Source organism: Ursus americanus, chromosome 2 (assembly GCF_024610735.1).
Source record: "Ursus americanus isolate L20-20 chromosome 2, mUrsAme1.1.p, whole genome shotgun sequence".
Classification (NCBI taxonomy): Eukaryota; Metazoa; Chordata; class Mammalia; order Carnivora; family Ursidae; genus Ursus; species Ursus americanus.
In genome coordinates, this window is record NC_142128.1 from 71370983 (window position 1) to 71398884 (window position 27902).

The window sequence follows — 27902 nt, forward strand, 5'->3', positions numbered from 1 at the left end:
CCTCTCCCTTTGACCCTTTCCCCTGCTCATGTTCTCTCATACTCACTCTCTCTCTCAAATAAATAAATGAAATCTTTTTTAAAAAAAGACTTGTATTTCCCTGATTGCTAGTGATGTTGAGCATAAAAAAAAAGACTTAAAAAATGAAGCCATTGAATTCAATAATACTTTCAAAGAATAATACACAATGACAGAGCAAGATTTTTTCTTGGAACGTGACATGGATTAGCATTACAAAACGTATAGGTATAATGCACCATATAAACAAATCACATCATGTCATCACAACCATGGCATCATCTAATATAGTGTAATAAAAACATTTGATAAAGTCCAACCTATGTCTCTGATAAAACAAACAAATGACAAGAAAGGTAAGAAATGTTATATATTCATATACATAATAAAATATGCTGTATATATATAAAAGGTTATATATTTATATGTATTATAATATATAAACGTATTTAAGTGATAAAGAATATGAAGCCAATTGTCAACATATATTGAACAGTAGACTACTGACTGTTGAAATTTCCATTAAATCAGAAATAAAACTGATAAATTTGACTGACTAAAAATAAAAGGAAAAATTGTATATGACTTAAAATGTTATAAATAAAATTAAAAAAGCAAACTGCGAAGTGGAAACAAATCTTGAGACTCATATGACAAGGAGTTTAATATCATTAATATCCAGAAACTTCCCCAAATAAAACTGGGCAAAGGAAGTAAAGAGTATGTTACCACAAGAGCAAAAACAGCAACAACAAGAACTATGTTTATCTTCAACAGTAAATAAAGAAACCCCATTAACACAAAAAGAGAAGTCGATACTGTATTTCACCTACTAAACATCAAAGAAAAAGAAGGGTATGCCCCGTATTGGTGAGAATATCACGAGCAGTCACTTCATATACTGTTATGGGAAGGGTAATTTGGTAACTTACCCAATAAATAAATAAATAAATAAATATGTAAATACACATATACATTTTTACATATATATACATATATATATACACACATACCTATATGTATCACAAAAACTCTTAAAATACATGTAAATTCCTTTTGACCCAATACATTTATTTCCAGGAATTTACTTAAACAGAAATGATTAAAGACACATTCAAAGATTTTGCTATTTACCAGTAAGTGTCTTTATTGATTTTGTTTGTAAGAGATGAAAACAAGCACAGTTAATAGAATGTGATAAAGCTATATGATAGAATCTTATGCAACCATTAAAAATTGCATAGTAGCAGAGTGTTTAACATGGAAAAATGTTCATGACGTAGTGATATATGAAAAACTGTGTGTTCAGAATGTCGATAAATATATATGCTGAATATATATAAATATGCATTGCATGTTAGGGAAGTTGTAAGATATAAGGAAAATATATATTGGTCTCTGCCCTTGGTTCCTGGCACAGAACTCCTGAAACCCTTATAATTTCCCTGGTGATAGGAGTGTCTTACATTCTAACGAGGTGACTGGATGGGCTGCTGGGTGGCTCCTGGATGAAGGCTAGTCATCAGAAAGATAAGGCCATTAGTAAAAGCTTGACCTTTTCAGCTCTGCCCCCGTTCTCTTGAGAAGGTAGAAGGGCTGAAAATGAAGTTTATGATTGATCACGTCTACATGATGAAGCCTCCTTAAAATCTCCAAAGAACAAGGTTTAGGGAGCTATCAGACAAAGGTGAACATACCCACATTAGGAGGGTGACGCACCCCAACTTCATGGGGACAGAAGCTGCTGTACTTGGGGCCTTCTCAGACATCACCCTCATCTGACTGTTCATCTGTATCCTTTATCACATCCTTGAATAAACTGGTAAACGTGAATAATGTTTCCCTGCATTCTGTGAGCCACACAATCAAACCTGAGGAGAGGGTCCTGGGAACACCTGATTTGTGGCCACGTTGGACAGAAATTGAAGATAACCTAGGGACCAACTACTTGGACCTGGCATCTAAAGTGCAATGGGAACAGTCTTGTGGGACTAAGCCCTTCGCTTGTGGACTCTGCCACTATCTCTAGATAGACGGTGTCAGATTTGACTTCAATTGTAGGACACCCAGGTGGTACCACGAAGACTTGCTTGATATGGGGAAAAAGCGCCACACATTTGGTGACCAGAAGTGTCAGAAGTGCAGTGTTTCATGTGAATAGTATAGGAGACTCCCAGAAAAGAACACACAAGAGAAGACTGAACTGACGTTTTCCCCTACAACCAGGACAAAGACTGAGATTTTTCATTTTAGAAAATATTCACAAAATATGATCAGTACGCAGTAAGCTTATAGATGAGTTTTTTAATTCTCCATGTTCACTGGCATTTCCTAATATTCATTTCTACTATTTTCTAACCTCAGTGTACCTATAAAATATTTTGTAATTAAGGAAGTCATGTTAATAAAGATAAAAAGTCAAGGGAAATAAAAAGTTTGACAAAGTAATAATCGACTACATAAAACATTCTGCTTTTTGACACAGAAGCAATAATTCTGTAAGTAAATCATAGTGAAGGTCAAAAATATTCCAACAAAATATTTGCTTGAAACCACTGTTTAAGAACTAGGGATGCAAAGTTTGGAGTCGAACATTGAAGACTTTAAATGTGATTTCATTAGACACAGAGTCTCTCAAGCTCACATGAACACTGGGCTTAATATGATTTAAGTATGACATAACAATCATTAGAATGCATATCAGTACTATAGCGATTATAGAAACTATAATCTTACCACAAAGTCATAGTTTGTTGAATACTGAAGGTGTTTTACAAGAAATTTACAAGATTCTTTTTTTTCAATTTCAATATGACTTCCTCCAGATTTGACTTCTAGAATGTATTCGCCATTATCGGGGCCATTAAGGTTGGCAGGTTGTTGACAAGTCACAAGTATACTATTATCTGACTTCAGTGAAGCATGTAAGCCCGTGACTTTGCTCGGATCTATCAAAATGAAGAAAGATTTGTTACTTTAATCTCTTTGTAAATGCATATTTAAATCACTTGGCAATGTATGTGCACAATATAAATTATTTTAAGTGTTAATTTGGGGGTTATGGATGAGGAAGTTATAATAGTACCTCCATCAAAACGCTGTAACAAAACATCTAAAAATAAACCACTAGTCATTCAATGAATATTAGCATATATGTTGTACTTGAAGTCATGGGGGTTCATGTCATCCCCTAAGGGGAGTATATAGAATTAGAGAATAGAAGGAAAGAGAGGGAGGTGAAGGGGAGGGGAAGAAAGGTGCAGGGAGAAAAGAGAGGATGATATGGGGACCCTGAAGACCTACACACAGTCCAGAACCTCCGTTCTTTTTTTCAGATTTTATTTTTAAGTAATCTCTACACCCAACACGGGACTCAAACTCACAACCCCAAAATCAAGAGTTGCACACTGTACTGACTGAGCCAGCCAGATAGCCCCAGCTTCTCCATTCTTGAGACGCTTCCATTAGCCTAGTGACCACCTACCTGGCTGCTTTCTTCAGGAGCAGCAACAAATTATCTTCTTTTTTTGTGACTTCACAGAAATTTAGGAAAGTAACACAACCATAAAGTTCAAGGATTGGACGTTTGAAACCAGAACCTAAATGACCTTAAATTTCACTAAGAGCATTCTGCATCCAGCCCTGAATGAGACAATTTTTCGTCATGAGTTAGGGTCTCTGGAGCTACAGATACTGCTTTACACAGGGGCGTTTCTTCCTTCCTGACTTAATGGAATTAACATTCACCTCAGAGACAGATCTAGCTTTAGATCTTGGAAACTGCGGACATCACACGGGTGGCAAGAGGCAAATGCCTTTGAAAGGAAACCTCAAATGGAAAATGTGCTATAAAATAAAATAGTAGGTAGTTCAGTGTAACGAAGAGAAGAAAATGCCAATAAAATGTTATGTCTTATAGGATGTTTTGTCAGGTAAGCAGAGGTTAGCAAGTGAATGCTTTGCTTTCAAAGTGAGACATTATTAGGTGGCTGATTGCAGTTAATATTTCTAGATAATAAAGAAACCAATAGATAATACATTTTTATCTAAGTTGATTAGGTACCTAAATTGTCTGAAATCTTAAAAATTGTACCAGTTAATATCCCCTCATGGTTCATTCTTACAATTCTATGATGATATATGAGGTATACAGAGAACCCAGGGTAACGGTTTTTAAATCACTGTATTTTAAATTATTATAAACCCTAGATGTTAACAAATGTGCCACATCAATGTGTTTTCCAAATGAAGCATAAAGGTGGATGGATTGTATACTCAAAAGTTCATACTTTGCTCCTTGCCATTCACAGAAAGAAGCATCAAAGCATAGAACTTACTTGTTGGATTTGTTTTACAGTCACGTCTCTCAACATTTCCGTTACGTTGCACTTTTCCAAGGGTGTAGGCCTTTAATGATACATAGTAACTTGTAAAAGGTGTCAAATTGGTCATTTTATATTGGGTTTTCTCACGCTCCAGATCTTCGCATTTATCATCTCGGGGAAAAAATGTAAACATGTACTAAGTCATTAAAAGTCAGGATTGCCACATCTTTAATTTGGTCTCTACGTTAAATCATTTTGAGCTAACTCCAAACTGAGAGATTGAGAAATACATAAATCCTTGGTGCTCAGAAGTACTGTATATACAATTATCAGCAAATGTATTGAACAAATTCATTTATAATAAATAAACTCAAATATTCAAAAATATCATTTCATATCATTGATATGGAACATAAAATATTTAATAAGTTCAAGCTCATTTGTGAAGGTGGTCTCTTTCCTTTCCGAGAACACACAGCCCACAGTGAATCTTATGAAAGTCTTGAGTTGTATTGTTTTAGAAAGACTATTTTTTAGTGAGCCTTTTTCTAATATGTAAACTTCACACTTTGAACATTGATATTAGCTACTGTTAGGGAGTTTAGGCACAGAATTCTTTTGATAACCAATAACTAGGTCCACTCTACTATCTTAATTTAAGCACTAAGTAATTCAGGAGGGCTGCCCAGTGAGGGAAAACTGCACAATGGCAGAAGAACCCTAGCTGCATGGGCAGAGGAGTGTGACCGAGTCCGTGTAAGGGATAAAAGAAAGCGTTACAAACGAAAGAAGGAGCATTCAGAATGTAGGGACAAGGCTGACTACGACATCAGATTCTGGTCGGGGAGGCATATGGGAGGTAGGACCTTGTTTAAATAGGTTTTGACATTCAAACAGAAAAGTTACCTTTTGTTAAATTGAAAATTCACTAGCCACTATTTTTAAGTAGCCCAGTGGCATCAATCAAGACGTATTAAAGGACAAGCACAATGTCATTAAAGGAAGATTAAAGTTGGCAGCATGGTGCTGTATAGCAGTCACAGTGATAATAGTAATAATAATGATGATGATGATAAAAATAATGAACCGATCACTCTATGTGCCAAACACGATTTTACATGGTGTGAATGAATTAATTAGCCATCACCACAACCCCATAGGTTGGCTCTCTTAGTTTCATCCAATTTTACAGAGGAGAAAACTGAGACATAGAAACATTAAGCAATCAGTCCATGATCTCACAGGAAAGGAGGAACACAGCCAGGTGGGGACCCAGGCATTGAGGTTCCAGAGTCTATGCTCTCTTCTTCACCACTGTGCATAATTTCTTGTATCAGTTACTTACCCAAAATATGGAGATTATAGTAATATCTCGACCTTACCATGGAATGCTAAATAATAAGTAAGATAAAGTGTCTCTTCTAACTTGACTAAATGTCTGTTTCAGAAATCCCCAAAGCTAAAGTTAGTTGATTTATACCTGCCAGCTCAGTTCTACCCTGACCCCAGTGAGAACTCTCTTTGAGGGCAGAAAAGGTGTGAGCTCAAGAGAAGGGCAGAACTATACCAGCTAAAATCGAAGCATCAAGATGCTATTCTCAAGGTCACTCTGGCTTCCATTCAGTGACCTAATTTTGTATGTTTGCCTATGTAACCTCACACCCATTCTGTAACAAAATGATTGATCTATGTAGTTCTGTAAAGCTTTTATCTTAGCTAATTTGACAAAAGTCAAATTGTTGATTTAATTTTGAAGAATGTATTGTTCAAAATATACTGCTGTTTGGGGATTAAAGTTTTTAGTGCTTAGACAGGTGGTTCAGAATGTTCATTTCCAATTGCAAAGGGTTTCAATCTTTGGTTGAAATGCCAAAATACTTTATGTGAATATCTCTGCCTCCTCCATGGTGTTTGAACACTTTTTCTCAGGACTCTGACAGAAGTACAAACTGTATGGAGCACACTAAAGACTTATTTAACGTTGTGCTTGAAATGTGTCTTTTCTTAGAGCAACAAAGACATGTCTAACTTTCAAGTCATGCATTTTGCACTGGAGAGGGTTAGAGAGACACTGGTTTCGTTCCTTGTCACTTCTTTGCTTTTTGGTTTGTTTTTTTTTTTTTAAATACCTCAGGAAATCCATTAACAACTTCCTAGACTACTCTAAAGTATCTTCTTGAACACTTATGCCAAATAGTATAAACCTGTTGATCCCCAATAAATTTTGCACTGGAAGGAAAAAAGAATTAGCTTTCTTCTTTCAAAAAAAAAAAGGTTATACACAAAATTTCCAGCAACATCACTGTGGTCTTGAAGAGTGCACACTGGTTTCAGTAACTTTTAATAATAGCACTTGGGTCGGAGGAGGCGCCTGGGTCTCAGGGTCCTGAGATTGGGCCTTGTGTCGGGCTCCTAGTTGAGCATGGAGTCTGCTTAAGATTCTCCCTCTCCCTCTCCTTTTGCCCCTCTCCCCTGCACATGTGCACACATTCTCTCTCTGTCTCTCCAAAAAATAGTATTTTGGATGCAACAAAGCATAGACAGATGTCTCTTCCCCATTATTGGGGGAACTTCTTGTCACTTGGCATCTTTAAGTAAAATAAAATAAAATACTGCAGTTCTCCAAAGTAGCTCGTGCTCAAAACACGAACAACACAGTAGCCAAAAGAGCACAGTTCAAGCTTCTGAATTTGAACATTAATCAGAAGTTCTGCGATCCTCAGTTGCACGATATGAACTATAGATACATTTATGTACCTCTTCTTTCAGAGTTATTATTGAAATGTTTAACAAAATCTTAAAATGTTATAAAAACACCCAACAAACAGAAGAAACTAAATAAATGTCACTTAATTTTCCTTCTCCTTCAATATCTAGCTTTCAGAGACCCTGAAATGATTGGATTATGAAATAAAGAAATCAGATGTAATATCCAATTAAAAGTAATATAAACTGCAATAGTTCTTCATAGACTTTCTTCCCGTGGGTTTTTAATAGTGACATTATTTGGAATAATGAGAGAAGTTAAAAGAATCATTTTAACAATGTTAAAATCCTATCAACTCCCTGATAAAATGGAATAGGTACTCATGGCATATGTTTGAGATGAATAGAAGAAGAGCAGAACACCTTTCTGCTTAGGGCAGTTGATTTGGGGGGAAATAGGGGGAAATATGAAAGGTAAAATAGAAAGACACATGCAACCTGATTATCAGCCAGCTCACCCTTCTCTTCCCCCCAATCCCATCCAAGTGTTACATTTAGATAGCCATTAATTTGGATAGCACTAAATAAAAAGGAGCTGCACTAGTTGCAAACAAAATAAAACTAAAGCAAACAAAACTTGTCAGACTGCTAATAATCACAACCTCCTTAACCTGATTATTAAAATAGACATTTTTAAAAGCTGTACAGAGTACAAAGGAGCAGTAAACACTGCTCATAAATTTTCACCACATACTCTTCCATACAAAATACCCTGTAGTAGAAAGTATACAAAAGGAAGAATACAGTAAGGAATAGTGAGTGGAAGATTCAGAGAAGAGAAAAGAAAGCCAAGCAATGTGTTCGTACAGAATCCAAACCAAGGAAGTTTGTACAAGAGGGGCCCGAGGAAGCAGCAAGTATCTAATTGTCTTGCTGTTCTCTTCCTGTAGTTTCAATTTGTCCTTTCCCTTAGACCTAACTTTTGAAATTACCATAACATCAAATACATGGCATATATTTCTTTTCCACAGCCTTTGAATCCTCTCATGCTAATTTGAAAATGCACATGTATTTAACTTTGCTTTAGTAGTTTCATTATTAAGAGTCAAACAATCAGCAGGAACAATGTTATCAAAATACAAAATAACATGCTGAAAACAAGTGATTTCAGAATTTTAAATTTATGTCTGTTTCTTTCCTACCAAGCAAAGAGATGGAATTCTGTGCGATATTCAGCTCAGTCCTACTTTAAGCTACAAGTAAAAGATTGGCGAGTGGGCTCTCTTACATGCTGAATCGGCTTGGAGAGGATCCAGTGATGCTTACAGTTTTCTACAAGCATTTTGGATACTTTAAGCTATCCAGGAGGTGTTTTTTCTCTTTAATAGCCTCTCATTTGGAGGGCTCATGGCTGAGCTGGTCATAGCACATTTTTTGGACGTTTATTTCTGCAAAAGTTTAACCTAACTAGAACTATGTTCCAAGATTCCATCTGCTGTCAAACTGGCTTCCATGGATAAATAGGTACACGTTCATTTTTATTCACCTAATATTTTGTGTATATCACCTGCAGAAAGCCTTGGAAGGTATTTGTTTGTTTCTTTGTGGACCTGAATAATGAGTTTGAACCATGCAACTTGCATAGTATTTGGAAAACAATAATGAGTATTATCTTCCAGAGATTTCCTTTCTCCAGGCTTTGGAGTGCAAAGATTGGAACAAAGATCAAGAAAGACAAGCAAATATTGGGGATGTTCTAGGCTTCAGTCACGTCAGAGGCTGGAGAGCTCATGGTGAGTAGAAGCGGTTCTAAAATCAAGGCATGTAGGGTGCCTGTCACAGTCACTCTGTGGCTCACTAGCTCAATCTGCATTTCTAGTGCTTTCCACTAGAAATTTATCTTTCCTGGTATGGAATTAAATCTTATACAAATTACCTTGAGTAATTCCATAACAAAGATGATACTTATGAAAAAAATCTTTAGGGTGTTTCCAGGTGAGCAGTATGTCATTTTCTTTTGTAACATTGCAGCTAAAATTCTGAGGTGAGCCTGGACCTATTAAAAGAATAAGAAAATAAAATATGAAAAACAAGACGTGGGAAAAAACATTCTTCATATTATAATTATGATTATCAATAACCACATTTTAACTATGAATTAATCATGAAATTAAAAGAAAGACATCTGGTCTTACTCAATTTGCTTTAGAGGTCACTTAACGAGGAAATGTCACTCTAAAGTGAAACCGTGGACCTGAAACAGTCCACTGACCTGAAGACATCTGAGAATACCCTCTTCCTCTCATATATACTACTGTTCAGCTATCTTGGGATTTCCAGATTTCACTGTGCCGAGAATCTGACATTGGTAGTACTGATAAACATAACTGTCATTATTTGGAACCTTCCAGTAACTAGTCATCATAACTTGAGATGAAGAATGTAATAAATGCCTAAATCAATTTTATCAGGTATAATTTACATTAAGACACACTAATTTGAGGTAAGATGCATGACTTTTGACAAATATATGCATCTACATAACCACCACCACAGTCAAGACCTAGACTATCTCTATCATTCCCCAAAAGTTCTGTGCCACTTCCCAGTCAACTCAGCCCCCTTGCCCAATGCCAAACACCCTCTGAACTGCTTTCTGTTACTATAGATTAAATTCATTTTTTTCATCCATGTCACATAGATAAAATCGAATAGTAAGTACATTTTATGTCTAGTATTGGCACTCGATATAATGTTCCAGAGATTCATTCATCTTGTTGCATGTGTCAGTAGTTGGTTCTTTATTTTATTTTTTTTTTAAAGATTTTATTTATTTATTCGACAGAGATAGAGACAGCCAGAGAGAGAGAATACAAGCAGGGGGAGTGGGAGAGGAAGAAGCAGGCTCATAGCAGAAGAGCCTGATGCGGGGCTCGATCCCATATCGCCAGGATCACGCCCTGAGCCGAAGGCAGACGCTTAACCGCTGTGCCACCCAGGCGCCCCAGTAGTTGGTTCTTTAATTTCACGAGTAGTATTCCATTGTAAGGATATATTCATTCAACTGTTGTTGGGACATTGGGGTTGTTTCCAGACTTTTGGCTACTACAAGTCAATCTGCTATTAATCTTTGTGTAGAAGTCTTTGTGTAGACATCTTTTTTTTTTTTTCTCTTTGGCAAATACCTGGAGTAAAATTCTAAATTATTACCTTACGTTCTCCACCAATAGTATTGTCAGTCTTTTGAACGTTAGCCATTTTAGTGGGTGTGCATTGTCATCATCCTCTCATAGTTGTTTTAATTTGCATTTTCCAGATGACTAATGATATTGAGCATCTTTACACATGCTTATTTTCCATTTGCATATCTTCTTTTGTGAAGCATATGAGCATTTTTAATTTGGTCAGTTGGTGTCTTATTTTGTGTTTGGAAGGGTTCCTTACATATTCTGGAGAAACTTCTTTTGTTGAAAAATTAATTGTGGATATTTTCCTATAATGTATGGCTTGATTGCTTTTTTATTTCCTTAACGGCTTTATTTGAAGAGTAGAACGTTCAATTTTGATGAAGTCTAATTTGTAACATTTTTTCTTTATGATTCTTGCTTTTTGTGTCCTAAGAAATCTTTGCCTGCACCAAGTAGCAAAGATTTTTTTTTCTAATGTCTTTGTCTAGAAATTTGATAGTTTTAACTTTAGTGTGTAGGTCTGCAACTCACTTTGAGTTAATTTTTGTGTTTGTTGAGAGGTAAAGACTGATATTCATTTTTTCTTCTATAGGGATACCTGGATCATTTGTTGAAAAATACTACCCGTTCCCTCATATTTTTTATAAATAAAACATATTTTTTATTTATAAAAAATTTTCCTAATATTTCTATTTTGTTACATTGATTTATAAAGATTGCAATAGTTTTAGTACTTAATATTCAGAAAGTAGTAAATTTTTTAGGTATGCTGGGGACATAATTTTAATGTAGTTTTATTTTTCTTCTTGTGATTTTGTTTGGAAGGTTATCAGGAGGCAGACTTAGGCAGCTCCCTTGGTCCTTAGCTAACCCTGCCAAATTAAATTTAAAATCACTTCAGTATGGTCTGTCAAAAATTCTGTGATATTATCATTAATAAACAAGTTCAGCAATGTGGCTGACTGCAAAATCAACACAGAAAATCAATTGTATGTCTATATACTAGTGATAAACAATCTGAAAATTAAATTAAGAAAATACTACCATATAAGCAGGAATAAATTTAAAACTAGAAATAAATTCAACCAAAGAAGTGCAAATTAATGGGAAGTCACCCCATATTCATGGGCTGGAAGACTAACATTGTTGAGATGGCATTACTCCCTAAATTGATTTATCTAGGTTTGATGCAACTCTTATCAGAATCCTAACTGCTTATTTTAAGAAATTAACAAGTTGATCCTAAATTTACATGTAATTTCATGGAAACTTGAATAGCCAAAACAGTTTTGAAGAACAAAGTTGAAGGAATCACACTTTCTGATTTCAAAACTTATATAAAGCAACAGTAATCAACAGTGCTACTAGCATTAAGAATAGATATGTAGATCAATGGAATAGAGCTTAGAGTACAGAAATAAGACCATCATTATGGTTGACTTTTGACAAGGGTGGCAAGAATATTCAATGTGGAAAAGATAGTCTTTTCAGCAAATGGTGCTAAGACAAGTGGATCGCCATATCAAAAGTATGAAATTGAACTCTTACCTCACAGCATATACAAATATTAACTCAAAATGGATTAATAGTGTTACGTTTAGGAGATAAAACTATAAAACTGTTAGAAGAAAACATAGGAATAAATCTGCATGACTTTGGATTGGCCAGCGGGTTTTATAAGTGATACCAAAGCATAAGCAAAAGAGTAAAAATTTGTAAGTTTGACTTCATCAAAATTAAAATCTTATACATTTCAAAAGTTATCAACAAAGCAAAATGACAATCCACAGAATGGAAAAAGATATTTGCAAATCATATATTTGACAAGGGACTTGTTTCTAGAACATATAAAGAACTCTTATAACTTAATAAAAAACAATTTAAAAATTGGCAAAGGATTTGAATAGATAAAAGATATACGAATGGTAAACACCTGAAACCATGCTTAAAATCATTCGTCATTAATCCAAATCACAATGAGATACCACTTAAAACCACTGGGATGACTATAATTAAAAAGACAGATAATAATGAGTGTTGGTGAAGATGTGGATAAATTAGAACCCTCATGCATTGTTCATGGGAATGTAAAGTGATGCAACCACTTTGGAAAACAGATGGGCAGTTCTTCAAAATTCAGAACGTAAGGTTGTCATTTGATCCCCAAATTCCAATCCTAAGTTTGAACACAAGAGTAATGAAAACATATGTCTACACAAAACTTGTAAATGATGTTCATAGCAGCATTATTTGTAATAACAAAAAATTGAAAACAACTTAACCAACTGATGAATGAACAAACAATATAAGGTAATCCATACAATGGAATATTATCAGGCAATAAAAAAATTGATGTATTGATACATTTTACAACATGGAAGCACCCTGAAAACATTATGCTAAGTGAAAGAAGACAGTCACAAAAGACAACATATTATATGATTGTATTTATATGAAATATCTGGAATAGGTAAATCCACTGGTGCAGAAAGTAGATTGGTAATTGTCTAGGTGCGGAAAGTAGGAGGGAAATGGGGACTGACTGCTAAAACATATGGGGTTTCTTTTTGGTGTGATGAAAATGTTTTAAAGTTGATTCTGGCGGTGATTACACAACTCTTAATATAGTCTTAATATATTTTTAAAACACTGAATTATATACTTTAAATGGGTGAATCATAAAGTCAGTGAATTAACACCTGACACATCACAATCTCCGAGTCCAAAGTTCATATTAGGGCTCACTATTTGTGTCATATATTCTATAGGTTTGAGCAAATGTATCATATGACATGTACCCACTATTATAGTATCATACAGAGTATTTTTACTGTTCTAAAAATTCTCTGTGCTCTATTTATTTTTCCCTCCTCTCCAACTCCTGGTAGCCACTGCTCTTTCCCTGCTTCCATAGTTTTGCCTTTTTCAGAATATCATATAGTCAGAACCATACAGTACATAGTCTTTCCAGATTAGCTTCTTTCACTGAGTATCATGCATTTAAAGTTCTTTCATGTCTTCCTGTGGCTTGACAGCTCATTTCTCTTTAGTGCTGAATAATGTTCCATTGGCTGGTTCTACTATAGTTTACCCATTCGCCTACTGAAGGACACCTTGGTTGCCTCTGAGTTTTGGCAATTATCAATAAAGTTGCTATAAACACCCTTGGGCAGGTTTTTGTGTGGACATAACTTTTCAAATCCTTTGAGTAAATACCAAGGAGTGTGGATTGTATGGTAACAGTATGTTTTATTTTGCAGAAACTGCCAAAATGTCTTCCAGAATGACTGTACCACTTCTCATTCTTACTGGCAATGAATGATGGTTGTTGGCTGGCAACATTGTTCCACGTGTTCCAAATATTTGATGTTGTGAGTGTTTCAGATTCTGGACATTCTAATAGGCACGTAGTGTATCTCATTCTTGTTTTCATTTGAATTTCTCTGATAGCATACGTCGTAGAGCGTTTTTTCATATTCTTATTTGCCATTGTGTATCTTTTTTGGGTGATTATGTATTTTTAATACACTGAAGGATCTACTTTGCTAATACTTAATTTACTATTTAGTGTCTATGTTCACAGGAGAGACTGGCCTATAGTTACCTCAGTTTTACTGAAGTTGCAAATCCACTGAACATTAACCCTAAGCCTATCCTAAACCCTAAGAATAATCAAAATGAGTTGATAGATTTCCATGTCTTCTACCCTGTTGAGTAGTTTGGGTAAGAAAGAAACTATCTGTTCTTTGAACATGTGGCAAATTTGTCTTTATATTTTCTTAAGGGCAGGTGAGGGAAGGAGAGAGTGAATGTGAAATGAGTAAAGAGACATTGGACTGGAGGTTTAATTCCAATTTTCTAACTCCTCCCAGGTAAATTTTCATAATTCGTAAGTTCTAGAAAATTATCTAACTTTTTTATGTAACTTTTCATATTGGATGCAAAGTTGCTTTACAATTTGTTAAATCTCTACTTTTAGGGCTTTTTAAAAAAGATTTTATTTATTTATTTGAGAGAGAGAGAGAGACAGCCAGCAAGAGAGGGAACACAAGCAGGGGGAGTGGGAGAGGAAGAAGCAGGCTCCCAGCAGAGGAGCCTGATGTGGGGCTCGATCCCAGGACCCTGGGATCACACCCTGAGCTGAAGGCAGACGCTTATTGACTGAGACGCCCAGGTGCCCCTAGGGTTTTTTTTTTCTTTTAATCAATGGGGGTTTTATTTTTTTTGTAGAGGTCTATTTTATTATTCTTTTTAAAAACAAGCCTTTAAGTTTGTGATAAATTCTTAGTATAATTTTCTTCCTTCTCTCAATAACTTGGTACTCTAAACTTAGTTATTTTTTCCCTTCTACCATTTTGCATTTGTTGTTTTGGTTCTTGCAAATACTCTCTGTTGACTGTCACTCAGCGTACAGCAAAATGATAAAATTTCTCCTAAAACATCACTTGGTCTTCCTTCAGGCTATGAAATTCCTCCACAATGTGTCTTTACTCAAATCTGAGCATCTCTGTTTCAAAAGGTAAATTGAGGCCATTTGTATTTATGGTGGCTTTTGTGTATCATGGCATATTTCTCCTATCTGACCTATTACTCCCTGCTAGTATTTTTTCTCTCCCTTTCTGTTTCCCTGCCTGCTGCTTCCACCTCCTCCACCTTCTCCTGCTCTGTCCCTCTCTCTTTCTCTCTCTCTGTCTCTCAATCTCTCTCTTCCTTTTCCTCCTCCTCTTCTTCCTCCTCTTTCTTTTCCCTCTGCCTCTTCGTCCTCCTTTTCTCCACTACCTTTTCCTCATCTCTCTTTCTTTGGTGGTTACTCATAAATTGTCATACACGTAATTAACATATTTTTTCCTAGCAGATTCTACATTTCATTGGAATCGCCCTACTTCCCTGAATAAGAGTGAAATTTTAGCACTGTTCCCTTCCTTCTCCCCTCCAGCTCCCAAATGCTATTATTTTCCAGAATGGTATTTTCCAACTGTTATTAGCTATTATACTCTTGTTATTATTTATATTGCTGGCACTTTGTCATGCTAACTATTATCATGTCACCAATATTTAGATTTGCTGCTGTGTTTTAATAGCCCTGTGCTCACTTCTGTCAAAGGCAGGGTTTGATAGAGGGGCAGAGGCACCAAGAAGGGAACCTTGCCGCAGGAGGAAACGGGAAATGCATGAATAAACCATATCATCTACCTCGGTTTTGTTTCACCATACCTCACAAGGGCCTACATTTTGCAGCTGAAAAGAACAAACGCACAAAACACACAAAAAACTGGACAAAGGTTTGGATCTTCTGTCATTCATTTTGAAATTGTACTTTAAAAATTGATACATACCTATTTTCTGAAATCCTTTCTCAATTCTACAACATCGTTTTCTGTGGTTCTCAAAGAATTGCAAGAACATAAGAATAAATTTTACATATACATGTAAGTAATATACTCACTTCCAAAATCTGTCTCAATAGTTTTATTTATGTGCAAAAATGTATGGCCATCATAGAATACTTGTAAACTACAGGAATAATTCTTTTTAGGTAAAAAGTGTTCCCATTCAAATTGTTTCTCATTAGATGGAGTACGATTATCTGAAAGAAATAAGTATCATATATCAGTGTATGAATACAATTTATCACATGTAATTTCCTCTTCAGATTTTGTATTTATAATAATTTAATATCTATCACATTGAAAACTTTTACAAATAGTAAATAATAACTAAAAGATACTAAAAACTACTATCATAATGCATGATTTTGCCACACTCAATTTTAAAGAAAATATTAAAAGTCTAACTGAATTTGAGAGTGTCTCTAATTTAATTAATGGAATGACTTCTCTGTTCAGAAGCTGAGACTGCACCTGAGTTAGCTTTTGCCTAATAAATATTTTAGGTACATTATTGTTTTACCATCAGTTCATAATCAGTTTGTTCTTGCTTTCCTCATATTACTTATATCATAGCCATGAATCTTCTTTATAACATGATGATTACAACCACTGTCACACTGCACCCTTTGTGTATGTGTGTGTGTGTGTGTGTGTGTGTGTGTGTGTGGGTGTCTGTCTGTCTATCTGTCTTGCCAAGTATGGCTTAGCAGATGGCTTTATACCAAGGAAGGAACTTCCACCTTAATAATTTTAAATAAAAATAAATAAATTATTAAGTCATTAATTATTAAAAAGAATCCGTATCTCAATTATTGCCTCCCATATGAACCCAAACTCATATTCCTAGAGGCACTTACTGTCCTTTGCCCACTTGTCTTTCATGTAAGTGTTCTTGAGGTTGTCTATGAATTTTGTTGATGGAGGGCTGACCACACAAACTCTCGAGCCATATGCTCTTATGTTTGCTTTTATTCTAACAGTATGTGTATCATAATGTTTCTATAACATCCTTCTCTGATAATCTCTTCAACAATGCCTTGTGCACTGTGTATAATAGCAGTTGTCAAGAAAATTCTTGTGAATTAATTGACTTTTACTATTTCAAAGACTATTTTTTAAGGGAAAGTATTTGTCTATTTTGTGAATTTAAGTGGTATAAAGAATACAATGTTGTGACTCCAAATATACCATGGACCAAAAGAGGGGGGAAGAAGATAAGGCAGGGGGAGGGAGAAAGTAGTAGGGAGAGGAAACAGGAAGAAAGAAGGGAGAGAGGGAAGGAATGAAATAAGGAAGGAAGGAAGGACGGACGGACTAGATATATCTGGAACAACTTTTTACCATAAACGTACTCTAATCAAAGCTATATTCTTTTTTTTTTAAGATTTTATTTATTTATTTGACAGAGATAGAGACAGCCAGCGAGAGAGGGAACACAAGCAGGGGGAGTGGGAGAGGAAGAAGCAGGCTCATAGCAGAAGAGCCTGATGTGGGGCTCGATCCCAGATCTCTGGGATCACGCCCTGAGCCGAAGGCAGACGCTTAACCGCTGTGCCACCCAGGCACCCCCAAAGCTATATTCTTACCACATTGAAGTCTGTGTGTAATTTTAGTTTCATCACAAGTAAAGCTTTTCTTTTCTTCTACTGTTAAACAAATAGAAGTATTTGCTTTTTCTTTCCCTGTACAATCTCTCAAATCAAAACTTTCAGGATCTGTCAAAAAGAAGATATAGAAATAGATGATTAATGTTTCATACTGTGTGCCATATGCTCAATTAAAGTGACTGAAATTATATTCATGATATAGTCTTTGGCAAACATTTAGAGTGCTTTTGATAAAGTCTAATACTTCAGGGTTTTGCATGTCTCAATTATTTAGCTTATTTTTTTTAACATCACACATTTTGGCAGCATTTTATTTAGAATTTATCTTACATTTAAAAAATGGGACCCAAGGAGATGTCTAGGTGAAATTGCCTTTTTTGCACATTTTAACACACTTACTTCATCCTTTCTCTTACTTAGATCTTCAATTTTTTTTTACTTATGCTTAATTTTTTATTAAACAATTATTACACAGAGTATGGGGGGTTCTGTCTTGGGGAATGTGTTTTTTACATTGTCATTTTCTGTATCTAATTGATCATTTATTTCAGTAATTTATCAAAAAATATCACTCTTTAACCTATGTATTTTTAAGTTTTTATTTTAATTCTAGTTGGTTAACATACAATATACTATTAGTTTCAAGCGTGCAATATAGCAATTCAACAATTCCATACAGTAACAAGTGCACTCCTTAATCTCCATCACCTTTTTAATCCCCTTCTCCTCTGGTCACCATCAGTTTGTTCCCTATAGTTAGGAGTCTGTTTCTTGCTTTCTGTCTCTCTCTTATTTTTTTCCCTTTGTTTGTTCTGTTTTTTAAATTCCATATGAGTGAAGTCCTGTAGGATTTGTCTTTCTCCAACTATTTCACTTAGCATTATATTCTCTAGCTATATCCATGTTGTTGCAAATGACATACCCAATAAAGGGTTAGTATCCAAAATATATAAAGAACTTCTACAAATCAAACCCAAAAAAACAAATAATCCAATCAAAAAATGGGCAGAAGGCATGAACAGACATTTCTCCAAAGAAGACATGCAGATGGCCAACAGGAAAAAATGCTCATCATCACTGACCATCATGGAAATGCGAATCAAAATGACATGAGCTATCACATCACACCTGTCGGAAGGGCTAAAATCAACAACACAGGAAACAACAGGTGTTGGCGAGGATGTGGAGAAAAAGGACCCCTTGTGCACTGTTGGTGGGAATGCAAACCGGTGCAGGCACTGTGGAAAACAGTATGGCAGTTCCTCAAAATTAAAAAAAGAACAACCCTATGATCCAGCAGTCTCACTGCCGGATATTTACCCAAAGAGTACAAGAACATTAATTCAAAAGGATACATGCACCCCTATGTTTAAAGCAGCATTATTTACAATGGCCAAGATATGAAAGCAAACTTTAACCTATTGAAATGTTAACAAATCAATCAATGTTCTTGAATTATTATGTGATGTGAGAGAGCCAACAAATTTACAATTCCTGAATCCCTTTTCCCAAACGCATTTTGTTAAGATATGCTTTAGTGGAGTGGGCTTGATACCCGGGTCAATTCTCCTTTCTAGCAAGAGCTGAGCTGGCAAAACCAGCTTGATCACCTTAACATGATCATAACTCTCTTTTTTGTGTGTGAAAGTATTTTTGTTCTTTCCACAATCATCAAATCCTTGACTTTGTGTTTTCCCCCAATATACTCCAGACACATCTGTAGGAGATGTAAGAGATTTATCAGAAGGATAAGTACATGCACATAAATATTTAATTACTTGAATTAAGTAGGGGAGGAGAAAGAAAGCTTGTGGATAATCGCTTATTCACAGGGGGATAAATAATACTTAACCTACACGAAACACTCTGTAGGAGTGTAGGGAGGGGACAAGAATTAAGAAGGATTATAAGAGTTTCTAACCTCACTGGGTTAAGAGAGCAGCAAGTTCCCCCACTTGCGTCCTGCCAACTTCCTTTCCCTCTTCCCTGCTCACTCACCTGACAGATTCCTGCAACCACTAGAATGAAAGACACATGGAATTGTACTGTTTTGTAAATATACAAATAGACACCAATTTATATTTACCTGGTGGTACCTCCAGGTTTAAAATTTTATTTGGAGTACTGCATGAATTATGACTTATAGTAACATTCTTATTTTCACATTCTGTTAGGTCGAGGATCTCATTCTCACTACATGTGGCGTTTTCACAATTCACTTGATCACTAACATTTAGTTTTGCTTTATATGACCCATGTTTATTATCATAATGATATTCCACAGAGATATTTGCATACTTGTCATCTGAAAGAAAATAAAAGTGAGGATTATCTTTTTAAATAATTTCGGAACAAACCTACATCAAATGCAAGCATCTTAATATAGATTTTCAAAAATATCAAATATCTAACAAAGTAGCCCCAGAAACATGAAAAAGAGAAGAAACACTTCAGGTGTGTCCATTATTATTTTTCAAAATTTCCTTTGTCTCACTGCCTGTCAAGGACCTCAGCTTTTAAGTTTAATTAATCTGATTAACAGATTAATGTCTGTCTTCCTGACTGAACTATATATTCTAGGACAGCAAAGACCAGTTTACTTTAAGCATCAACATAAATCCAAGTTGTTGCATAAAACCTGCCATTAGTAAGGGCTCATTTGTTTGAATTACTTGTTGAATTGATGCACAAATGAATGAAGTTTCTGACAAATTTCTTCTCCTTGCTTTATCATTTCCCTTTCTTTCTAAAATGCAGTTCTTGATTACCTGTTTCTCCAAATATGTGGAACATTAATTCAGCAACCACAGGCCTCATTATTCCTTTACCTAGGTAAAATTATCAATAATAAACCCTCTAAAGACCTCCCCTTGGGACATCTCATGTTCTCTCCTTTATTTAAACAAATTCCGTTGACTGGTAAAAATATGTTTTCCACAAATGCAAATTTATTCACTGAATGAATACATTTTTAATTCAATGAACATTATTAAGCCCTTATTATCTTTAAGACACTGTCCCAAGCCATAGAAATACAAATGATCAGCTCTTAGAAACGTAGAATCTAACATGGAGACAAACATAGACATGAGTTGCAGAAGACATGCCAACACCTAAAACAAGATTATGCACAAAATAATATGGGAGTGGGGTGGGGAGAAATCTATTCAGATTGCAGGGATAGGAGAGGCTCTCCAGAGGAGGTGGGTGACTTGGTTTGTGTTTTGAAATATGAGTAGGACGTAGGAAAAGAGAAGATGGGAGGGGGTGGCTGGATAAGGGTGGAGTGGAATTCTAAGTGTAGAGGAAGTAGAGCTGGAGAGAACACAGAGGCATTATGTAACCACTACGTGTTTAGAAAACTGTAAGTAGTTTCACATTAGTTAAGTCAAAAGTGTAAGGAGGCAATAATATAGGAGGAATATGATCATAAAAGACCATATTAATTAAGCAAACATATGAAGGCTGATCTTTACATTAAATGTATGGTGAGCTACTGAAAGCAGAGACTATGATGAGATTCACAAACAATATGGAGGGTGAAGCCCCCGCCATGAAAAACCTTCGCTGAGAAGAGAGTAGGACAATGGGAAAAGGGTTGCACAAACTGTTCTCAAGCAGCTGCTTTGAGCCAAAACCCTGACAAGACGGAAAGACAGAGAGGCAGAGACAAAAACAGATTCTTTTTCTTCACAAGCCTTGAAAGTATTCTCCACATTTCACATGTATCATTACACGGAATCCTCACCCCCCGCGACCCCAAAGCAAACTTGCTATCTTCCATTTCACGCACACGCAAACTGAAGTTAAGTGGCTTCACCAAAGTTGTTGAGCTAGTAGTGATTGACCTGATGCTCGAAACAAGGTCTGAACATGACATCAGAGCTTCTTGCCCCTGAAGGACACCGGCTCTTAAGGCTGAGAACTGATCATTGCTGGGAAATGAGAGCGGGTGAGTTTAGCTTGCTAGTGGGTCTTAAAGCTTAGAATGAAGAAGGAAGTAATTCAAGTGATATTCTAAAGTGATATATGCTGCCTCTAGATAAACAAACTTACCACATGATTGCTTAGGTGTAGTAGAAACTGTAACAGAAAAAAGAAAAAAGAATGCAAATTATTAAAATTTCATTTACAACAGCTCTGCTATAGTCATTTTGGGAAAGGATGGTTTTACAATGTTTCAACTTCATAAATTGTAAAGTCTATCAGTTAGGTTTAACAGAAAATGCAGGGTTCGCAGTGTCCAGTACAATGTTTTAATCTCAAAACGTCAAATGTTATAAACTAATGAGCTAGTTCTAGAAAAGATTTTCATGAATTTACCCAATAAACATGATTGTGATAATAGTAATATTGGCATTTTTGAGCACACATTTGATTATGGTGTGGTGATATGGCCAACTATACGCACAGCCAAAAACATTTAAAGATCCTCATCCCCTTGACTGATCTCAAAACAGATTTTTATAATTATAATCCCTAGAGAGTTCAGTTTACACCTCTGTTTAAAAACATCAGAAAATAAGCAAATGCTGCTTCATTCCGTAGTTTAACTTTTGTTAAGTTCTTTGTACATATATTGGATCCAAGGTAATTAATGGCTCTTTCAATGAATTGAAACATATCTTGGGTGAAGCATATGTATTTAACTGAAGAATGAGTGGAAATATGCTTTGTGAAAGCTAAGAGACCTCTGATAATCTGGTCTTTGATTTGGAAGAATGTGGGAAAGAACAGTGGGCTTGCAGGCTCTACCATGGCCGACCCACTGACTGACACTGCCAATTGCTCGGTTCATTCCCTAGAGGCCCCTTGCTTTGGTTTCCATGCTCCATGTTGCATGACTGGGGCTTTACAATCACTCCTCTGCTATTCACCACTTGGAGTGGAGAATCCCACTGATAGAATTGTCCTTTTTCATACTAATAGCTAAACCCACTCTTAGAGAAAGAAGTCCTAGTATATTTGATTATTTTTCTATGCATTTGCATAAAGTGCACAACTCTTGGGGGATGCTATAATGACATGACAGGTTATGACAGTAACATTAGGCCCTGATCTCACCAGTTGTTGCACTGCTAAAATCAGGGTTTTAAGACTGCCATCCCACAGCCCCCATGATTAGAATATTTAATTGAATTTCTCAAAAAAAAGGAGCCTAGTGTGGAGCAAATGGACGACCCTTCTATGAACACATCCCAGGTACATGGTGGTGGTATGACTGCATGGCTGAGGGTAAGATTGTCACCTATTGTTGTGGGAGCAGTTGTAGGGATAATGCTTGTTGCAGGTGAAGTGGACGTAAGACTCAAATCTGCAAGGAAATGAACAGAGAATAAAAGTTAATGAGTTTGTCATGATGAAGGGCAAGGGAAAAACTCGTCAGCAAAGATACTTTCCCAACCGAATCTTTACTACGGGAGACCTCATTGGAATTAACACTTGCTCATTTTTAAAATAAAAAAGTGAATCAAAACTTTATCTACCAGTGGCCCTTGGAGATAAGCAATAGTTCAAAAATTAGAGCATGACATTAAATAAGTTGAGAGAAGCTATTCACTCCTTGGTGTAATTCTTACCTGATGGTCAAACTACTCCTTTCTGCTTCCATTACAACTTCCTTATTTTAATTACTGATAAGGATACCACTTACTTACTCTTTTTTAATATTCACTGACTGCCAGCCTTTTTTACATACTCAGTTCTCCATCAATCCTATAAAATGAATATTATAATATCCACTTTTACAGAAGGGAAAACTGACACACACAAACTTTTAGTAGCTTGTGTTAAAGTCAGCCAGAAAGTTAAAGAGGCTGGATTTGATCCCTGGGCTATGTGACACTAAAGTCTATTATCTTTCTTCTTTGCCATCAACATTCATACCATGAGTAACAAAGTAAAGTATGCCCAGAAAAAAAAAGTTTACTGGCAAGTTTATTTTGTCTAATTTAGTATCAATATATGAAACTTCGTAAAACAGGAAACGTGCAAATAGTAATTGGTATGAAGTAAAAGAGCTGCATTAAAGTTTCAAGTTTCCATCTCGTTATCCCGAACCTAAGACACCTAGAGCATCGTGGTCAAACCTGAGGAGTTATCATTGGCAGTGCTGCTGGAGATGCGTGCAGGTAAGGCAGTGGAGCTGCTGTGTGCAGGGCTGAGGGTAGCTACTTGTATGAAATCTTTGTCTGGCTGGAAGATGCTGGGTGTAATCCTCTCTCCTGTGAAGCCTGCAAGCAGAAAGGCCATCATCACTGTCATCCATTTCTGCCACCCAAGGGCAATGGCCGGACAGTCAACATAAACAGATTATTGAAGCAAAGGCCAAGCAACAATCAGGCACTTGGCTCTGTGTGTTCTGCAAAACTGAATGAAAAACAGCAAGCTTTGTGGAAGAGGTAAGTTTAACGTCAGGCGATTCAACACCTATGCAGCTCTGTGACTGGAGCACAAATTTTAAAAGTCTTTGGGACCAGAGGAGCCAGTTTGCACAACCCAGGGAAGCCAAGCTTCCCAGCTGAGGGATGCCTTGGGTGACAGTGGGAATGCACCCAGACTGGGGTGCTGGCTTGCTGGTGCTGACACCACAGACATGGGAGTGGAGCTGGGTTAAGGTTGGCAGAAGAAGAAGCGCGACCTGCCATGCGCTGAAAGCCTCACATGGGGTGCACCTCTCCGGGGAGGGATTTCTGGGTGCAGGTGCTTAGGTCCACTTTTTTAAAATCAGAGCTGAATGGGCTTCTGCCTGTGCAGCTGCTGAGCTCAGGGCACTTCCTTTCTAGCTGAAGGTTACAATTGACTCACTGTGTACACTGTCCTCACCAGGAGAAAGAAAACTGGTTCAGAATCAAAGAACTTCCACATTATCCTGACACCGCCTCTTTATTTTCCAAGCACATCTAAGTCAATTGGTAGAGAATCAGGTGTCGTCTCTGAAGAAATGCCATAATGTACTTGGTTAGGACTTTTCACTGTCAAGCTTCAAAGCACCTCATGCATGTGATATCTTCCTGCAGACATCACACCCAGAATTACAGCACAAGCAATCAATATGTATGCATGGGGTGCCTACTAGATGACTCCAGTAGTTGTCAGGGCAAAAACGAAGAAATACTAACTAGCCTCTATTTGAGCTCGTATGGTTACTTCACTGTCATGATCCCTGGGGCCATCAGTTCAATGATAGGAGATCAGCCTTGCGTTTACAGTAAGATTCTCAGTGTTTAAGCAGAGTGAAACATGCATGCACGTTCTGAAAATGGTTTCAAAGCCAGCATGCAGACATCCTCCAGTTACAAACCGAGAACAGTCCATAACTTCGCATCCACATCCATTAGAATTGAAAAGGCATCTTCCAAAAACCTGAGTTTGGGTTCTCAGCTCGGTCTTCACAATCCACTACCCATGCCCCCATTTCACTAACCCATAGAGCAGAATGAATGACATAAACATCAATTCTTCAGTTCTGGATCCCCAGAGAAGGGCTCCAACAGAACAAGAAGATCGGGAAGCTTTTTTTTTTTTTTTTTTTTCTTCTTCTTCTTCTCAAAATAAAGAAAAGACACAGAACTGGTCTTCTGCCACATTTAAAAAATCAGTGGGTTTGTCTTTTGCCTTGCTCCATATTCTTCCCTTTTTCTCTTTCAGGAGCTTGTTCCCTTCGCCCCCTCCTCCCCCCAGAGTCCCTTGTCTTCCTGCTTTTGTGAGGCCCCCACGCTCCCTCCCCAAATTCCCTCCCTTCCTCCTTCATATGGAAACTACTGCTCTCTGGTGTAGGTCATCTCAGTGCTGCTTTAGGAGTGGCTTTTACCATTTTACTTAGGTTAATTAATCCTAATCAATTTTTAATTAGCCACTTGGAGAAGACGAATTTCTTCCTGAGGGCAAATAGAGTGGTTTGTGCGACCATCAGCCCTGCAGGTCAGTCCCCTTTAGCTCTTTTGCAGCTCCTTCTCATGCACAACTTCTGAATCTGTGGATTTGCTAAAAACTCCCAATCTTCTTACTGCGGATCTCATGGCAGCTGGAGTGGGTCGAATGAAGCGGGGAGGTGAGGGCAGTTCTTTTCCCTGTTGTTTAAAGCTTGTGCACTGCCTGTAATGACTTTTGTGCCAAGGGAAGAGTTTTAATCCTTCAAAATAATGATTATTCTATTGGATAGGTTTGACTTCCATGTTTGATTCATACTTAAGCAAGGCCACTTGAGCGCCAGCTCTGTAGGCTCCCCCATTTCTATCTTTAACCTTCAGGCACTCGGGCCGCTACACTTCTATGTGTGTCTGTGTGGGTTTTTGTTTTTTCAGGATTAAAAAAAAAGGGCACCACGAAGTGACCTAGCGGCTGATTTTGGAAAGACAAGGGAGGGGATATTTTGCCATGCTTTTATATACAGAGATGCTGAGCAGAAGGAATCTTAATGTTTGAATGGGGAGTATGAAGCATCTATTTCTTTTTTTCCATTCTTTTATAAAACAATTAAATTGTGGTTACAATTTCTTAGTGCCCTTTATGATGATGGAAGTCATCCACTCTTCATGATTTTGTTTATTGGTTGGGGATCTCTAAGCAACAATTCATATATATCATTCTTTATCACCAGCAAAATGTTCTCACTCTGCAGTGATACTTGCCCCAAATGCAAAGAAACGTACAGAGTACCCTAAATAACTGTTTCCCCCGAACAGGCCTTCCCTTTATTCTTGTAAGTCTCATTCTTTATGATTTCATTTCTATTACAAGGACCTTAGTTATGCAGCCTCATAAACTAAGGATGACTATGAAAGTATGAAATTCCAAATTCACCAACTAGCAAGTTGGATTCCCTCACACTATTCTTAAACGCAGGAAGTTGTCATGCTCCCCTCGTATTTGCACAAGTCTAACAGCCCCGCAAACCTTCTGTGTCATTCCCACCCGGAGCAGGGGTGCGTGCGTAAAGGGCAGCAGTGCTGCTGGGTGTCTGCGTGTCAGATCCGGCAGAGGGCGCCTGCGAGTCTGCGTGCGTGGAGTGGAGAGGCGGCTGGGTAACACCTGAAGTAAGAAAGTGAAATCATTTCAGAGTCTCCCCACTATAGATGAAAAATACAAATACTAGGAGGTTACAAGTATATTTGTTTACCAAACCGTGAAATGACTCAGTCTATTAAAATGTGTGTCTGCCTCTATTTAAATTCGCCTGGCAGGAAGGCGGCACCTGTGTTCTTTATTTACATATTCCCAGAGGCTCCCTCTAGGCCATGAAGTCACAGATGACTCAGGTTTCCAGGTGGCTTTTTTTGACCTCCAAGTCACCATGAGCTTTGTGAACTCTCCTTCAACTTTACAAACTGAAAGTTGGGATATTTCTTTGTAGGCAGAAACAATAAAGAATCCCTCAATATACAATATGCAAATCATTTAAAAAAGAAAAAAAAAAGAAAAATGGACAAGACATGTAACAGACATCTAATATATACAATGGAGAAAAAGTATATGCAAAAATACTGATCACTATGAAATTTTTACAATGTAAAAATGAAATATTTTAACTATTGTAATGACAGAGTTTTAAAAGATTAATAATATCTAGTACTGGAAAAGATGTGGGGAAACAGTTGCACACACACACATTTGCTCCAGAATCCCATGTCTAGAGTCTGGGGGGTGTACCATGGGTAAAATGATATCTTTAAGGATCAGGATTTGGAGAAATAGTATTTTCATTGCATATACGTGTAAATACTTTTATATATATATGTATATGTATATATATGTGTGTATACATATATACACACACACATATATACACTTATATGAATAAACATATATATGTAAAATAAATATATATTTATATAAATACTATATATATACGTTTTAGTATATATAAGCAGAAGTATATACTTTGTATATGCTTCTACATTGATGTTTGCAACATGCATAAAATATTTTTGTAAAAATAATATTACATACATAATTAAGTTCAATGATTTTTGAACAATTTTGAAAATATTTGAAAATATTACAGTGTTAGAAAAATGGATTAAGGGATTTTTTCACTACACATATCAGTAAGCCTGAAAATTTTATTGTATTCCAGAATATAAATCAATTACAAAAATTAAATAACACATATAGATATTATCCCAGTAGACAATTAAAATATCACCTGATAGCAAAATTATTTTCTAGGGGGAAAAATGTGTTCTTTTATTTGAAAGTGTGAGAAACTTTCCAAGCTAATTTCACCACCAGTTTTATTGTGCCAGAGCAAGTTAGTATTTTAATATTCACCCTTTTCCCCAATCTATTCCACTTTAAACATTTCTTCTCACATTTTGCTTCATATAGAATGTTGTATGCATGTATTTGTGTACAAGAAGTGAAATGAGGAAACTCTGTAATGGAAAACTCTGTGGGACATTTCCTCAGTCAGTAAAAGAGTTTAACCTGAAATGTCCTGCCTAGCCATCAACACCCTCAACCTCACATTCCTTTTGTTAAAATTTTGGGCAATGAATTCAAATGCTTGTAATGTTTAGATAGATCCTAGTACTACTCTGCTTGGGTAGCAGGGAAAAATGGAGGGAAGATTGAAGGTACAGTCCTATAATCAACATAAGGGGGCATTTATCATTTATTTAACTGCTTATTACAACCAATAAACTTAATCAGTATGGTACTCAAAAC

General features: G+C 36.4%; 1 protein-coding gene across 8 annotated transcripts in view; it reads right to left on the reverse strand.

Annotated features, from left to right (window-relative positions):
- Nucleotides 1-27902, reverse strand: part of PTPRC (protein tyrosine phosphatase receptor type C) — a 120575-nt gene that overhangs the window by 31715 nt on the left and 60958 nt on the right. For 3 of the 8 annotated variants that reach the window (XM_087857460.1, XM_045787727.2, XM_045787723.2), the window contains 10 exons: nucleotides 26133-26267; nucleotides 23324-23467; nucleotides 22483-22548; nucleotides 21291-21317; nucleotides 19321-19539; nucleotides 17214-17342; nucleotides 15684-15824; nucleotides 8986-9105; nucleotides 4356-4514; nucleotides 2755-2966 (listed from right to left, as the gene is read on the reverse strand). In XM_087857460.1, coding sequence (XP_087713586.1) covers nucleotides 2755-2966; nucleotides 4356-4514; nucleotides 8986-9105; nucleotides 15684-15824; nucleotides 17214-17342; nucleotides 19321-19539; nucleotides 21291-21317; nucleotides 22483-22548; nucleotides 23324-23467; nucleotides 26133-26267 — 1352 coding nt within the window. The remainder of the gene's footprint in view (nucleotides 1-2754; nucleotides 2967-4355; nucleotides 4515-8985; nucleotides 9106-15683; nucleotides 15825-17213; nucleotides 17343-19320; nucleotides 19540-21290; nucleotides 21318-22482; nucleotides 22549-23323; nucleotides 23468-26132; nucleotides 26268-27902) is intronic. The other 5 variants (XM_045787724.2, XM_045787728.2, XM_045787725.2 and 2 more) reach the window with 5 other exon arrangements.